The sequence below is a fragment of the Eucalyptus grandis genome, chromosome 10 (assembly GCF_016545825.1).
Source record: "Eucalyptus grandis isolate ANBG69807.140 chromosome 10, ASM1654582v1, whole genome shotgun sequence".
In the NCBI taxonomy this organism is placed as follows: Eukaryota; Viridiplantae; Streptophyta; class Magnoliopsida; order Myrtales; family Myrtaceae; genus Eucalyptus; species Eucalyptus grandis.
The window spans coordinates 14,833,552-14,849,103 of record NC_052621.1 but is presented as its reverse complement, the minus strand read 5'-3'; the positions used below and the strand labels follow the sequence as shown (position 1 = coordinate 14,849,103).

Sequence of the window (15,552 nt, the reverse complement as noted above, 5' to 3'; positions counted from 1 at the left end):
ATCATATGGGATCATATATGATGCTCAAGTAGTTTCCTTTGCCTATGATGGAAATGCCGGCGCACCATTTTATTTATTTATTTTTTGGTGCGGCCCCTGAAATGCCTGCGCACAGAGGCATGCTTGCATGCCACCCCCAAATCAACCCGGATGTACTGGGAAAGGAATGTCTCTCAAAAAGTTCATGGCCCCCACTAACTCATTTGCCTGGCTTAAACAAGTCCAGCTCATGCGTGATCTTGCATTTTGATGGTGAGTGGAGAGACATCATGTTTGCCAGATGAGGCACTACTTAAAAAGTTGAAAAGCAGGAAGCAGCTTCATGTGTATAATCGTAGGAAGATGAAGAAGTGGCGGATAGATAAAATCCTGTCGAAACATATGCTTCAGATTTGATTTATGAAATAATTAGATGACATTCCTGACGTGGGTCGTTCGAGTTTGCGGGTTAAGCTTGAATGGGAATGAGGACAGCACGCCTGCACTTTTCGGCCCATCCCACGCTTACGTCTAGTTTCGAGACCAAAGACAAAGCAATGGAAAGATCTTTAGATTGAAGGTTTGGACGCTGAGACAAGCAACAATCCAGAAAATGCACGCTTCGTCTATTCCACAATTCTTCTGTCAATGATTTGCTGATGTAAAGCTTCTCTGCAACACAATTATCCTCGTGAATTGGAAGTTCCCCAGTATCTTACAGCACGTTCCTTAGAGTAGCATCACCGGTGAGGCTTTCCACACAGGAAAGAATTGGTTTTCAAGCATTCCTTAAATTCTAATGCAGGAGTAACAATGTCTACCATCAAATGCGGAGACAATCTACATCTGCTCAGCTATTTACCAGACACAGACAGTGACTACTCCAGCTTCAATCTGCTATCAAATTCAACCTTGCTGTGAATGGTTGAACCACTTTTACTAATGACAAACAGTGATGACTTCATCCGAGAATGCACAAACTCCTTTAGCTTCACCCTCGCAGCACAATACAAATGAACTTTTTACCATGGTCCAGCAGCTAACCCTGGTTATAGCCAGTGCCGTGAGAATTTGAGGGCCAATTTCTTTCTCATAATACACACTCCATTCATCTCTCCACAATAAACTCTTGGATTTCAATCCCCGTATGCCGGGCACCTCCCTGTGTCCTCAATACCACTTCATCTCCAATTTTCAGAGAAGTCACAGGAATTGCTGCTGGGCTTTTGAGCCCATCTCCTGCAAGAAAGAGCACCACTTGTGTTATATCATGCACAAGCCAACCAAGGAATAGTGAAACGACAGTTTCCGGAGTCTGGATGGTGATGAGGGAAAGACCTGGATGAGGACTGACTAAGGCAACTGTTTCTGCATTTTGTAGTAAAATGGTGTAATGAATTTCACTGTCCAGGTCGATCTGCAATTACAATGCAACATCTTCGCATGAGTAAGTAGGAAATGACTGTCCACATGCACACTAAAAGTCGTGAGACAAAATGATAGAATTTCTATCAAGGAAGACAAGCATGTTGAAAGTGTTCCAGAATAACATCTGGATCATCAACACTTGATATGCACTGGGTGGTTATGGACTACTTGTTCGGAGTAACAGACATACAACTTGTTTTATTATTCTCTCAGCAGCCAACATGTGATGACTCGAGGACAAACCTTCGCCTCCACAAGAATTAGGGGTCTAGACTCTATCTTCACCCGTCCAACAACTGCTGTTCTTTGACGTCCTCTCTGGTCAACGACAATTACTTCTTTGCCTGTTTTTAGCTCGGACAGATAGCATGTTCTACCCCCTGGAACAGCAACATAGGCATGAACAGGTCCCTATTCATTCAAAAGAAATTTTCCATAACTAAGACTTCATGTGTATAGTTATGTCACAATCAGACTCTCTCTAAAAAGAACTCTCCATTTTCATTCAGGCAAAATTGAATAGACAGAAGCTAATGTTGCGCAAAATGAAAAGGGACTGTTTCAACTCTTACAGAACTCAGAAATTCAATTATTGAAAGGAAATCAGAACTGAACTGTAGAAAGGCATAATTCCCTAAATAAGTACATGCTGAAAACAATAACAAATTTTCTTATGAAATAAGGAAATAGCTCAACTCTCATACTGTAGCTCAATTTTTACATGAAATTGCCAAAATTAACCAGAAGTACCAAAAATAATGGTCTGTCAAACTGAACTGAGATCTTCAGATGCAGTGTTAGGAGTAAATTATGCAATAACTGCTTTCTAGCAAACTTATGTATGGCCCAAGAAACAAAAAAGGCTCACTTGAGGAACTTAGACCTAACTACGGAAGAATTATCAGGTAACTGCTGAACTTACAGCATTGACCCTGAATGGTCTGCTGCTAATATAATCTGATTCCATGCATTCTGAATGAACAAGGAAGAGCCCTCTAGCAAATGATCCAACCTATAAAAAACCACATTCTGTTGTAAACATGTATTAATAAAAACAATACACAGCAAACAAGGTCTCAACAGAGTGGTCAAAAGGAACAAACCAGAAGCCCTTCACCAGGTTTCATGAGACAACACAGATCAACACACACTCGATCGCCCATTCCTGCTGTATAAACTCCAGTAATAACTGCCTTCTCTAAGTTCAACAAACTTTTGACCTCATCTCTTCTGTCAAAGTAGGCCTGGCATTCTAAATCAAGGTCAGAAGTATTTCATGAACATATTAACTGATACCAGTTGAAGCATATTACTTTTAGATCAAGTACAGAATTGACGTCCTCAACTTTGAGAACAACTCCACACAGACCATGTTCCAAGGCCTATAAAACCACAAAATAATCAGGTAACATAAGTTAAAAAGCATATATAGAACCACAAACAGAAAGAATAAGGACAACATGCCAAAGCATGTTGAGTCGGTGGTGCTTCAAATATATAGTACAATGTCTCCTATTGGACATACCTCGAGGAAAATCTGTGCTTCAGACAGATTTCTTGAGATGGCAAATACAGTCTTTTGGCTTCCTTGGAATGTTGCAACAATATTTTCTGCGGGTATTACCTGAGGAGGGCAAAACTCAACAATTTGTCTCCAACCATAACAAGCTTCTTCTCTCGAGGTATGAGTGAATTTGAAAAAGTCTGCTAGAAATTAAAAATATAGAGTACATGGTTCCCAATTCTGAAAAGAACATCAACTCGGCAAATGGCACAACAACTGCAATCAAATGCTAAGTGAACTGGAAAAGGTATTGTCAATGGCATCCAGAAGCAATAAAAGAATCTCTGAGAAAGGCGATATCCTGAAAGAAAGGTGAAAGCATGATGAAACCAGAAGGAAAGTACTGCAATCTCATGGATCACAAGATCTTGAGTGTCATTTTATAGCTCCACACCAGCTTACAGATTGAAATCTGTTTGTGGCATAATATACCATGATTAGCTAGATCCCTTGCCAGTGGACTATCCTAAGTAAGCTTACAAGTGAATAATCTTCTCAGTCAAACTCTACATACATGATTTCAAAGTACTACTATGCAATCCTCTTGCAAGTGTTCTTGAGAATCACATTTTTCATGTCAGCGGATAGTTCCCGCAACTCATCAAGAAACAATTAGACACAATTCTCTGAGCATAGATAGCACAGGGATAAGTTGCAATAAGTAGAAAAAAAGAACAGAGTACATTTGAAGACAAGATTTTTTTGGAACTGCTACTGATGTACCTGCCAGTCCGCAAAATCTATAACAACAATCTGAGCCTGCTCATTCTCAGGTTGGAGCTTCTTTACATCTTCTGGAGATACAACTTTCCTCACCACGGCAACCCTTGTCTTCTCAGCATCCAGAATATCTTCCTCCTCAACAAAGAGAGGATTTATCAAAGCAAGTGCTGTATCCTCCATTTAGGAAGGTGGAAAACAAGAAGTTGCAAATTATCAGCTTTTCCCGACTACTTGAGTCATGAGCTAATTAAAAAGCTAACGATATTGAAACATGGCACCTAGGCATATGCGCGCTTCACTCTGTTCCCTCCTGGCCCAAACATGTATGGAGGACGAATGCCCACTATGAGAAAATTATTTATGCAGCAATCCGCATCATATGTTTATGCTTACTTGGTGTATAAAGCAACTCAATGGTTGACTACCCCTTAGCCACATATAGACATGCTTTCTCCAAATCTACTTGCTCGTTCGATGACCAACTACCGAGACAACATTATCGCTCTCTCTCTCTAATTCCAATCTCGTCTCCCCTCGATCCATTCACTCAACCAGTTGATAAGACAACACAACAACGTAGGGGGAAGAAAAAAAAAACAGGATGCATCAAAAAGAAGCTTACACGACCACTCATTGGCGAGACCCTGATTCTGAGACGAGAACAAGAACGTGTTCCATCCCCTCTCAACCGCGGTCGTCATTACTTGCTTGTTCTCCGTCCAAATCCAAACCTCCTTCGCTCCCTCGTAATCGGCCGAAGCGACCGACGACGAGGAAGCAGCACGAGGCATCGTCTCCCAACAACAACCCGCGAGCAACCTCGCCTTGTTACGAACGTGACCGATTCTTTCGAGCAGAAAAGCTTTCCGAGTCACGAATCTGCATCTATCCCAGTTCACTGCATCATTCACCAATTCAGAAAAAGCACAATAAAATGGAGCTTCGCTGCGGACCTGCAAGCCGAACTTGGGTAAGCAAGCACGCGGAAAGCAAGAAAGAGAAAGCGAGAGTGTACACGAACCCGTTTCAGGCGCGAGACAGGTGACGCGTGCACCGACCGCGACCGAGGAAGCAGAAGAGAGTACGATGCTCATCATCGCCTTCTTCACAATCTCTCAGTCTCTGCAAGTCGTCCCATCCGTATGTTGTTCGGTTCGGGCCTACGACTCCATGACCCGCCATTTCAATAGTGACTGGGCTTCGACAAGAATGTTGGACTTCACTTCAGGACACGAGTGGGGATCGAAAGTAAGTTTGTAAAAGGGTTTGGAAGGGCAGGCGTCTTTAGGAATATGGATACCGGGGAAGATTGAAAAAATTATGTTAAACTTATTATGATTGTTGTGCCAATTCCCCAAACTTTTCTTTTCATTAACTAACTTATAAATTTTTCCAATTTATGTCGATTCAGTCCATCTTTTCAATTTTAGTTGAATGGTACTGAAACTGACACCAATTATCTTATATTATGCCGCGTTACCAATACTAACGTGAACAATTTTTAATAATAATTTTCTAATTGATCGACCTCACGAACCTTAGTAAGCCTAGCTCACCCATTGTAAGGCTCAAGCCCACACCATAGGTCGCAAGAGCGGCCTCACCCATGTCGCCCATTGGGCTGGCGAGAGTCGAGCCTCACTAGATTCGGTTAGGGTGAGCCTTGCTAGCCCAATAAGTGGCGTGGGTGAGGCTATGCTTGTAGCCTCTAGCAAGGACTCAAGCTTTGCCTAGCCATGGTGAGGCTTGCCCGAGAGGGGCAAGGTCCCCATCGACCCTATAATGGCCAATTGTTTGTAGCTATAGACTAGAGGAAGAAGGAAAGGATGAAAAAAATAGAAAGAGAAAGAAAATAAATAATAAATAATTTTAAAAATAATAATATTATTAAAAATTATTTATATTAGGGCTAGTGATGCCATGTAAGACAATCACATCTATGTCAGCACTAGCTGACCAAAGTTGGTTAGGATAAACTAAATTGACATAAATACAAAAAGTTTAGAACTCAATTGGAATAAAAAAAGAAGAAGAAGATTATAACTAAATTAGTAAAACGACAATAGTTTAGAACTTTTTTATAATTTTCCTTTGATATAGGATTATTCTCTTTATGCTGCACTGTCATTTCGGTGAGAAGAAAGGATTTACTCTTTTGTGGAGTTAGTTCAGATCAAATTACGTCAAACCTTTATTTTATGAATTATTATGAGTTCCATCGTGAGTATAAAAAAATATATATATATTGCAGAGTTATCTTAGGAAAAGTGACGTGTGTGGCTAAAACTAGTTCTTTAACGGGGAAATTCTTCAAGATGTTGATCATTTAACGGGGAATGCGGAATCTATCTTTTTCTCCCGCGGTGGATTTCATAAAGATCTTGATTTTATTGCTTACTTGTTGGGTTTATGCTTGTCCGGTCGGGTGCTGTGGACCATACAAGTTGAGTTCAACTCCTTGAAATCGGATGAGATTCCGCAACAGACAAAATCGATAATTTGATAACACTTTCATCTACTGGCTTGTCGTTTTGTCACCAGTACAGATATACTTTGTTCAAGCATCCACACTACGGAGAAAAGTCTTTGAACAGAAGATGCTTGAGTTCACCCTTGACACCATTTCTTGGTCTTGCTAAGAGTACCTTTAAACGCAAAAAAGACGTGTTCCGAAACAGAATTTTCCTTGTACGCTCTTACGAAACAAGCTGCTAGAGAACAAAACCGAGGCCGGCCATCTTAGCCATGGTAATAATTGCTATACTCGCCGAGTTTATTGTATTCGGAGTTATCAGAGAAATCCGTTCGTGATTGCATACTCATGCTGATATAAGACTAAAATACGCCAAGAATAAAACCATTAAGCCACATTAGACTCAATTTATTCATCTCTTCTGAGCCGAGTTCACCAAATGCAGAAGCTCCGAAACTGCCAGAAGACTGAACGAGCATAAAACAGTTGTGCAAGTTCTAACCTGTGGCCGGACAGATTGAAACAGCACATCGACTGTGTTATTTCAAAGTCCCGACGATCTACCTCGTTCCAGTGTCTACGACTCTACTGTGAACTTGAAGAGCATGACATGCTCATATGACTTCCCAGGATACACAATTTCCGAGGGGAAGTTGGGGTGATGCACCGAATCCGGGTATTTCTGAGTCTCCAGGCAAAGTGCGGCATGTTTCTTGTAAACGAACCCGCCCTTGCCCTTGATCTCCTTTATCATGTTGCTCGTGTAGAACTGCACACCCGGCTGGTTCGTCACTAACTCCAAAACTCTTCCTGACTTCTTGTCCCTTACAATCGCCGCCCTGTGCAGTTTCGTGCTCTGAGCACTGTCGAGCACGTAGTTGATATCGTAACCATTGGGGAGCTTGTTTATTCGGCTTCCTACGGTGCGCGGTTCGAGAAAGTCATAAGGGGTTCCTTTCACGGGAATGATCTTTCCTGTGGGGATGAGTTGGCTATCACAAGGTGTGATCTGGGAGGCGAAGATCTGCACTTCTTCTGATAGGATGTTGCCGCGGTTTTGACCACCGAGGTTCCAGTAGGTGTGTTGTGCGAGATTCACGGGAGTGGCCTTGTTCAGAGCTTTTGCTTTCATCGATATGCTCAAGTGGTTATCACCCAAGATCGTGTAGCTGACAGAGACTTGGAGGTCACCGGGAAATCCTGCAGATTTGAATGGACTAAAATGGGTGAACCAGTTTTCTCGGGTTACAACAGGCATGAGAAGTCATTGATATAGAGAACAGATAATCTTATTCAATTGATTATGCAAACCTTCTTCGCCATTATGACTGAAATAACTGAAGACGATCCGAGGAGTGTGACCATCTTTCTGATATCTCGTGACTTTCCATACAACATCGCTGAATCCTTTCGGACCCCCTATCATTTTCATAAGTTGATGCAGGACAAGAGATTATATCTCTGAACTGGAAATGCTTTGCCGATCAAGTAACATGAAAGAGTAACCGCGGGGGAAAACTTAAAAATAGACGAACTCCATACCATGGAGCATGTTCTTTCCTTCGTTGGGAGTAAGTTTGTAGCGGGTGCCATTCAGAGTGAACTGAGCATTTGCTATTCGGTTAGCGACCCGACCGACCACGGAACCAAAGTAGGCCGAATCATTCTGCAGATAACAGAGGGTGAGAGAGGAAAAAACATAGCAGCAACCCATACTATGTCAAATTTAGCGAAAGAAGACCTATGCTCGGTCTTTGCTGTCATAGTAACCAGGGAAATCTGGCATGAGTTTCTCTTAGAAGAAAAGTATCGTCAAAATTCATCAATACTTTGAATCCGTATGCCATTGTAGTAAGTAGGTAGAAATTTCCTCTCTCTTCATTTTGTTTGAAATCTTTGCTGGAAGACCTTAGCCCAAGTATCATATCAGTGAACTTAAAACGAACAGGCGTGACTGAACACGAGGTGCGCTTATGTGCGGTCGGTAGATGTTTTGACGGTCACAACAATCATGATTTAACTTCTGGAAAAAACAACCCATTATAGCTGCATGATTTTCTTATGAGATTAGATATGATTATTCAAAGAAGTCTCAGATCATCCGACCCAAAAAGATGAAAAGCTACCAACGTTGACCAGTTATGCAAGGGACGAAACACAGAGGAACTACCAGCAGAGTTCTTGAGCTATCACAGCTCATTCCTCGTATGAACAAGCTAAGGTTTCTTTTCTTCTTTAAGTTTTGAGCTGATGTACAGGATGACATCACCATCTAGGCAGACCATTAAAATCAATAAATTTGTAAAATATCTACACAAGGACAAAAGGTGCAGCTATTTAGCTCCTAGATATGGCTGCAAGCAGATCTCATTGGACGTTTTTGTCTTCTATTGTATAATTTGTATCCAAATCTCTCACAGCTCATTCCTCGTATGAACAAGTTAAGGTTTCTTTTCTTCTTAAGTTTTGAGCTGATGTACAGGGTGACATCACCATCTAGGCAGACCATTAAAATCAATAAATTTGTAAAATATCTACACAGGGACAAAAGGTACAGCTATTTAGCTCCTAGATATGGCTGCAAGCAGATCTCATTGGGCGTTTTTCTTCTATTGTATAATTTGTATCCAAATCTCTCTCTCTCTCTCTCTCTTTCTCACACACACACACACACACACACACACACACTCAGAGTCAACAATGAGGAGTGGAAGAAGCAATGATGAGGAATACAGTCAACAATGAGGACTTGAAGAAGCAACGATGGGGAATATGGCATAGCGTTCCATTAAGAGAGAGAGAGAGAGAATTAGGAAAAAAAGGAGAAGCTCACCTTGTAATCATTGACAGAATCAAACCCCAGAATAACATCATCAAGTTTTCCTGAGATACATTGTAGAAAGAAAAGGAACAGGAAGTAAAAGTTGATGAACAAGATCAAAACAAAAATGGACCCTGTAAAAGCAAATATATATATATATATAGAGAGAGAGAGAGAGAGAGAGAGAGAGAGAGAGAGAGATAATTCACTGACCATTTTTGTCAGGCAGAAGAAGAGACATGATAGTTGCGCCCCAGTTAGTGAGCCTCAAAGAGATATTCCCTTTCTTGAGCTCATAGATTCCAACCTCTCCATCTTCCGCAAACCCGTGCCGGTGATATGTCCCCAGGACTCCATTGACAAACAGAAGAGCAAGCACAACAACAACAGAGAAGAGCACAGAAACCTTAGTCATATTTCTGCGGAGAACTGTCCAAGTGCTTGATGAGAGGCTCATTCACTGAGCACTGAACCCACCTGTTTTGAGAGAGAGAGAGAGAGAGAGAGAGAGAGACCAAAAGCTGTGAATAAAGATAGTGCAAAATGGGTCAGAGCTGAAATGGGGATAAGCCAGTAGTTTATTCCGACTTCGTCGGCCACATGGTCCACGAGTTCTGTTTCTGAAAGTTTCAGTTTTGGACATGTTGATACAGTACAAAAGACGTAGCACGATCAAAGCGAGCGTCAGGGATTATCCTTTTGGGTGACGACCGGTTCTCGTGTCACACTTCTTGACTCTGTCCGCCTGCCATCGCACGACAAAGACTCAATCTTTGGACACCGGAAATCGCACCCCTCGCGGTTGCGGACCGTCCGAGAATCCTGTACACAGGCACATTTCTCGATGCTGAGCTTTCATTTGTCGTTGAAAGATAACCAAAAATCAGAATTTGGGGATAAACCCAAAAGAAAAAAAGATGACGTGAAAGACTAATCACTATTCGACAGGATAGTTTTTCATATCCTGCTTTGGAAATGTAGCAACTGGGACGGGCAGAACATGGCCTTATAGGGACGACTTCAATGCTCTCTCTCCCTCAATTGAACTGATCATGTCGGAGTTCGATTCGTAGATAACAAAGCTATCCAGGGTAAAATTGTTTTCGTGAAAACATCATTTGCTTGCGAGGAGCACCTGACATAGCGAGTGATACTAGAAGGGATGATAATCAAGCTTGCTTCGTTTATTTTGTGAAAAAGAAATTATTTGAAAAATATTTTTCAAAAAAACAAACTAGGCTTGTATCATTTGAAATATATAACCAATGAAAAATGATTTTATTATTGATAACAATTGAGGCTGCATTTGTTTTTGTTTCTTTTTTCTGTTTCTAAACATTTTTTTTGTTTTTTGTTCAAGGAACAAAAAAAAAGAAGTAAATGTGTTTGTTTGCGTTTTTATTCTAAAACTATTTTTTTATTCCTAGAAACACATTTGGAACAAAAAAACAAGAAAAAAAAAATTTCTTGTTTCGGAACAAAATTCAGAAACACTTCTCTCTTTTTCTTCTTCTTTTCTTCTTCTTTTTTTTTTCTTTCTTCTTTCTTTGGCCGATTGTCGGCCTCAGCCATGGCCGGCGACCGGCCGTCAAGGGTTGGCGACGCCGTCGAGGGCCGTGACCTCGCCGGAGCGTCGCCGGCCCCTAGCGAGGCCGACCTCGCGCTGGGCTGGGCGAGCTCGATCTCGCCCAGATCTGGAGAGGCCGAGCTCGCCCAGCGGCCGAGGGGAGCGGCTGCAAGTGAACGGCGGCAGGCTCCAACTCAGGGCAACAGCGGAGTTGGGGCTAGATCGTGGGTCACGGAGCTGGGTCACGAGTTGTTGGGCAGCGGCGGCGGCTGCCGTGTAGGGCTCGGCCGTGGGGTCTTGAGCGGCGGACGTCGAGGAGCGGAGCGGCAAGGACGGCTGATCAAGTCGTGGGCCGGCGTGGGGTCGATGATTGAGCGGATCTTGAAGTTGTGGGTCACGGCACGGTGAGATCTGATGCGGCGGTGGCGAACGGAGGCTCGAGACCTGTAGATGCATCGATCGGGCGTGAGGCGGAGGGGCGGTCTTTGGGGCTCCGGCGTCGCTGGGTTGTTAGCAGAGGCTTCGGGTGCAGGTCTGGTGTCGCGAGGGGAGAACACGGAGCGGCAGGCGACGAATTTGGGGACGCAGAGGTTGGCGATGCCATCGGGTGTGGGTTCGGCATTGCAGCGTATAGGGGGCGCGGTGGCTGCTCCGACGAACGACCGGTACGGTGGCGGCGAGGAGGCGTCGAGCGCGGTCGCCGATGTGATGGAGGGAGACGACAATGTGGCTCTAGGTCACCGTCGGCTTGACTGCCGGCGCGGGCGCGTTGGCACGGTCGTGCGAGGAGACGCCGGGGAGGAAGAGCGACCGGCCAAAAGAAGAAAAAAGAAAAAAGGAAAAATAAATAAGAAAATAAGAAAATAAGAAAAATAAGAAAGAAAATAGAAAAAATTATACAAATTTACCAAACGTATTTCTATTCATTTTTTATTCCTGGAACAAGTTTACCAAACGCGTTTTTTTGTTCAAAAATTGTTCCCCGGAATAGAAACTCTTTTTTTATATTTCTGTTTCCTAGAACAATTTTTAAACATAAATATTACCAAACACGCCCTTAATGTCTAAAGGAGGAAAATATTTTTTTTCATTCATCTATTTTTGTGACTGATATAAGTGATTTTTAGAAATATATATTCAAAATTCTTCATTTTTTGTGAAATAAATGGAACTTTAAATGTGTAGATTTCTCCCGGATGTTTCAGCTTCGGTTATTTGCCACTTGCTGTTTTTAAATATGTTGCAACGTGCCCTCCCATTGACCCGACCGAAGTTCACTTTGAGCTTCAACCACATGACAAGATATGGTTGATTTTATAGAGCAAATTGATCAAATAAGGGATGCATATATGCACTAGGATAGCTCAGAAATATTGCTTGTAAAAGCATGTGACAAAAGTTCTGACCATAATGTAATCGTAGCTTATGTGAAAGGCACATCAAAATATAGTTTTGAAACATATATTTTTTTAGCTATTTCTCTATTTCTTTTCACATAAATAGACGATATATAATCAATCTACCATCAATGAAGAGTCATGTGGTCAAAGCTGCAGGCGAAATTTGACTTGATTCAACGCTAGGGTTAGAAGGGACAAATTGCCAAATTTCAATCCCAAAATCTTTGTTCTTTTTTTTTTTTTGGGGTAAAATGTAATTCGCTTGAGGAAAATCCTTTTCAACCAAAACTATATGGTTTGAATATGAAAAATTGGATTTGATCGAAGGATGTAATTTTGAGAGTATCTTAGAAAAAAGCAATCATGGCTAAGGTGGGGAGATGCCGAAATCACACCGTGCGTATGAAATCTAAGCGGGTTTGACCGTCGTTGATGCAGGAGCGGCATGGTTGGCTTTAACCATAGATCAAGCCACACTGAGTTGTTAATTGACGCACTAGGAAAAGCACAACATAGGACATGCGGACCCCTAGAGTACCATAACTAAGCACAAGAGAACACTTGAATGCCATAACTTACGAAAGTGACACTTGAGTGCTAAAATCGAAGAAAAATGGATCACTTAAGTGACACTTCGGCCAAAATCCGGTCAAAACGCTGACGTGTCAATTTTCCAACGAAGTGAGTGCAAAACAACACTGTTTTGCACGCTAACGTGGCTAAATAATACAAAAACGACATCGTTTTGGGCTAACATGGTAAAAAAAATAATATAAATAGTAATTAAATTAAGTGCCATGAGCCCTCGCCACTCGCCACAGTTCTGAGCGAGGGTCGCGGCACTTGTCCAAATCCGACGAGAGTCGAATGCCCTTAGCCCGGCCGAGTGAGGGCCGTCGACCCTCACCGCCAGTCAACCAGGATCGCCGGCCCCTGGCCAAGGCTCGGTTACCCCGACCAACCCTCCCCCCTCAGTCGTCGGCCCTTCCTGGCGATGGCGGGGAGGCGACGGCTCAGCCCTTAGCCACCTCCCCCTTTTTTATTTTTTTTTTTTATTTTTTTAATATTAAAATTATTATTTTTAGATATTAAAATAATGCAAAAACGACGTCGTTTTTGCATTATTTGCCACGTCGCCGTGCAAAATGACATCGTTTTGCACTCGCTTCATCGGAAAATTGACACGTCGGCATTTTGGCTGGATTTTGGCCGGAATGGCACTTAAGTGATCCATTTTTTTTTCAAATGTGGCACCTAAGGATACGTTTGTTTCATGGAAAACTCAATGATAAAAGAAAATGCTTCCCGGAAAGTATTTTCCAAGAATACAGTTTGTTTTCCTTTATTTGGCGATGTATAATTGAAAATGATTTCTGTTGTTTGGATCTCATTAAAAATAATTTCACACTTCATCACAGGAAATAAAATGAATTTTTAATCTTAAAAACTTCAAAATTTTAATATTTTTATTTTTTATTTACTTATATTTTCTATATTTTATTTTCTTCCTTTTTATTTCCTTTTTTTTTTTTTTTCTCTTTTTCCTTCTTCTTGTCCTTCACTCCTCAGCTTCTTCATGCCATCTCTTCTGCTTCCTCTTACAAGGGGTGAGCTCTAGCTGTCGCTAGAGACGGCGAGTTTGCCAACTAGCAGCTAGAGGCTATGAGCTCGCCCAATCTGGCAAGGCTTGAGCCTCATCGCTGGAGGCCACAAGCTCACCCGATTTAGCGAGGCTTGAGGCTCATCAGCCTTGGGCAAGCTCAAGCCTTGTTGTCGAAGGCCATGAGATTGCTTAATTTAGTGAGACCATAGCTCACTGGCTGTCCTTGTGGCCGGTGATGGATGAAGAAGAAGCAAAAGAAAAAGGAATAAAAGAAAAGAAAAAGAAGCAAATTCGAATTTTTTAATTTTATTTTAAAAATGTTTTCCAATTTTATTTTTTTTGGTAAAGGATGTTTTCCAAATTTTAATTTTTCAAAAAATAAAAAAAAATTCAAATTCAAATTTTTAAAATATATTTTTATAAGAATAATTGTTTGTAAACCAAACATCAAATCTAAGCTTTGGTAGATTTGGAAAACGTTTTGAGATCCTTCCAAAGGGAAATCATTTTCCTGAATTTAAGCTTTGCTAAGAAAATATTTTTTCATTAACTAGGAAAACGTTTTCCGTTGACTCATTTTCCTAAATGATCCAAACACCAGAAAAAGAGGAAAATATTTTCCCCGAAAATGTATTCTGCAAAACAAAGGCACCCTAAATGTCACTTTCATAAGTTATGGTACTTAAATATCTCTTTGTACCAAATTATGACACTTAAAGCATTCTTTTGCCCACGACATAGTGTAGGAGTGACTTCGTACTCACCAACTCAAAAGGTGCAAAAGGTCCGATGACTGATGACCCCCACCGGTGGCTGCGCACGCTGCCTCTAATCCCTACTCGTATGGAGAGAAGACGCCCCGAGGGAAGGGTTGAAACTTGACGGTTGCAACCCTTCCTCTCTTCTGCCGCTATGTGTGCAAGGGGATTTTTGATGGGGAACAAGTTGCAGGTGATTTCCAGGACTAAATCGATCATCGAAACCTAAACTAGCAATTTCTAGATTGCGCTTAAATTGCCTGTGTGTAGGGAATTTTCTATATTGGAATTTACTTTTAGAAACCTAAACGAGCAAATTTCAAAGTGCCCCTTAATTGAGAATTCAAGATTTGCGTCTTGATACACTTCACAAGTATTTAGTTCGTCTTATTTAGGTAGAAAACATTTTAATTTACATATCTACTTAGGGATTTTTAGTTTTCTTCATTTTATTGTTAACATTTTTAACACTAGTTTACTTGTTAAGTAATGAGTCTTGTGACTACATAAAGTAGGTGGTGGGGAAAGTGCAATAGAAGTAGCAAAAGTTGTGTATGGTGCTCATTTTGATGTAAAAAAATTAATGCCACTAACAAGAGATTCATGTGAAATTAGTTACGTAGCTTTTTATAAGAAAAAAAAAAGGTTGATTGGCTTTTAAACAATGTCATTTTCCGTCATTCTTAAAAAACGACGCCATTTTGCCGTCATACATGAATAACCTCATAAAAACAATGCCGCATAGCTCATATGGGACTAAAATCAAGGTTAACTCACTCAGCCATGGTCGCTCACCCACCATCATAGTTGCTTAATCAAGTGAGTAAGGAGAGGCTGAGGTTATTGCTTGGGCAAGAAGCGATGGGAAGAATAGGAGGCGAGGGCAGAGGAGAATGAGGAAGAAAGGAGGTCAAAGGTGGAGAGAGCGAAGAATAGAAGGGTGAAGCAGACAAGGAGAGTGCAGATGGAGATAGTGGGCTCTGTTCAAGGAGTGGGTCCTTCTAAAGGGGGAAGGAGAAGGAGGAGAAGAGCTTGGACTTGTCGACAATGTTGGATGAATCGGAGGTGGAGTGGTGTTGGTGTTGTAAGGGAAGAAGATGAGGAGGAAGCCCACGCCTACTCTCTCTCTCTCTCTCTCTCTCTCTCTCTCTCTCTCTCTCTCAATTTGGGGATTTATGGTTCTTAGTTGGGGAAAATATACCAAACGGCGTCATTTTGTTGTTTGGATGCTAACTA

General features: G+C 41.6%; 2 protein-coding genes across 8 annotated transcripts; both read right to left on the bottom strand.

Moving 5' to 3' along the window:
* Positions 1–529: 529 nt before the first annotated feature.
* Positions 530–4,877, bottom strand: LOC104421898 (3-dehydroquinate synthase homolog). Of its 7 annotated transcripts, none has more exons than XM_010034050.3 (10): positions 4,716–4,875; positions 4,317–4,592; positions 3,695–3,861; positions 2,933–3,031; positions 2,721–2,789; positions 2,511–2,651; positions 2,330–2,419; positions 1,651–1,818; positions 1,318–1,396; positions 530–1,218 (listed from the first exon to the last, which is right to left on the bottom strand). In XM_010034050.3, exons 1-10 carry the CDS (start codon positions 4,789–4,791, stop codon positions 1,088–1,090), a joined length of 1,296 nt encoding a protein of 431 aa, XP_010032352.1. In that variant the 5' UTR covers positions 4,792–4,875; the 3' UTR covers positions 530–1,087. The 7 variants fall into 7 exon arrangements, with proteins under 7 accessions (XP_010032352.1, XP_010032355.1, XP_010032356.1 ...); XM_010034053.3 differs by having other exon boundaries at positions 4,317–4,647; positions 4,716–4,853; XM_010034054.3 differs by having other exon boundaries at positions 4,317–4,573; positions 4,716–4,837.
* Positions 4,878–6,546: 1,669 nt separating this feature from the next.
* LOC104421900 (galactose mutarotase) lies at positions 6,547–9,554 on the bottom strand. Its single transcript, XM_010034056.3, has 5 exons — positions 9,202–9,554; positions 9,001–9,050; positions 7,710–7,833; positions 7,479–7,586; positions 6,547–7,367 (listed from the first exon to the last, which is right to left on the bottom strand). Exons 1-5 carry the CDS (start codon positions 9,443–9,445, stop codon positions 6,745–6,747), a joined length of 1,149 nt encoding a protein of 382 aa, XP_010032358.1. The 5' UTR covers positions 9,446–9,554; the 3' UTR covers positions 6,547–6,744.
* Between the last annotated feature and the right edge of the window lie 5,998 nt (positions 9,555–15,552).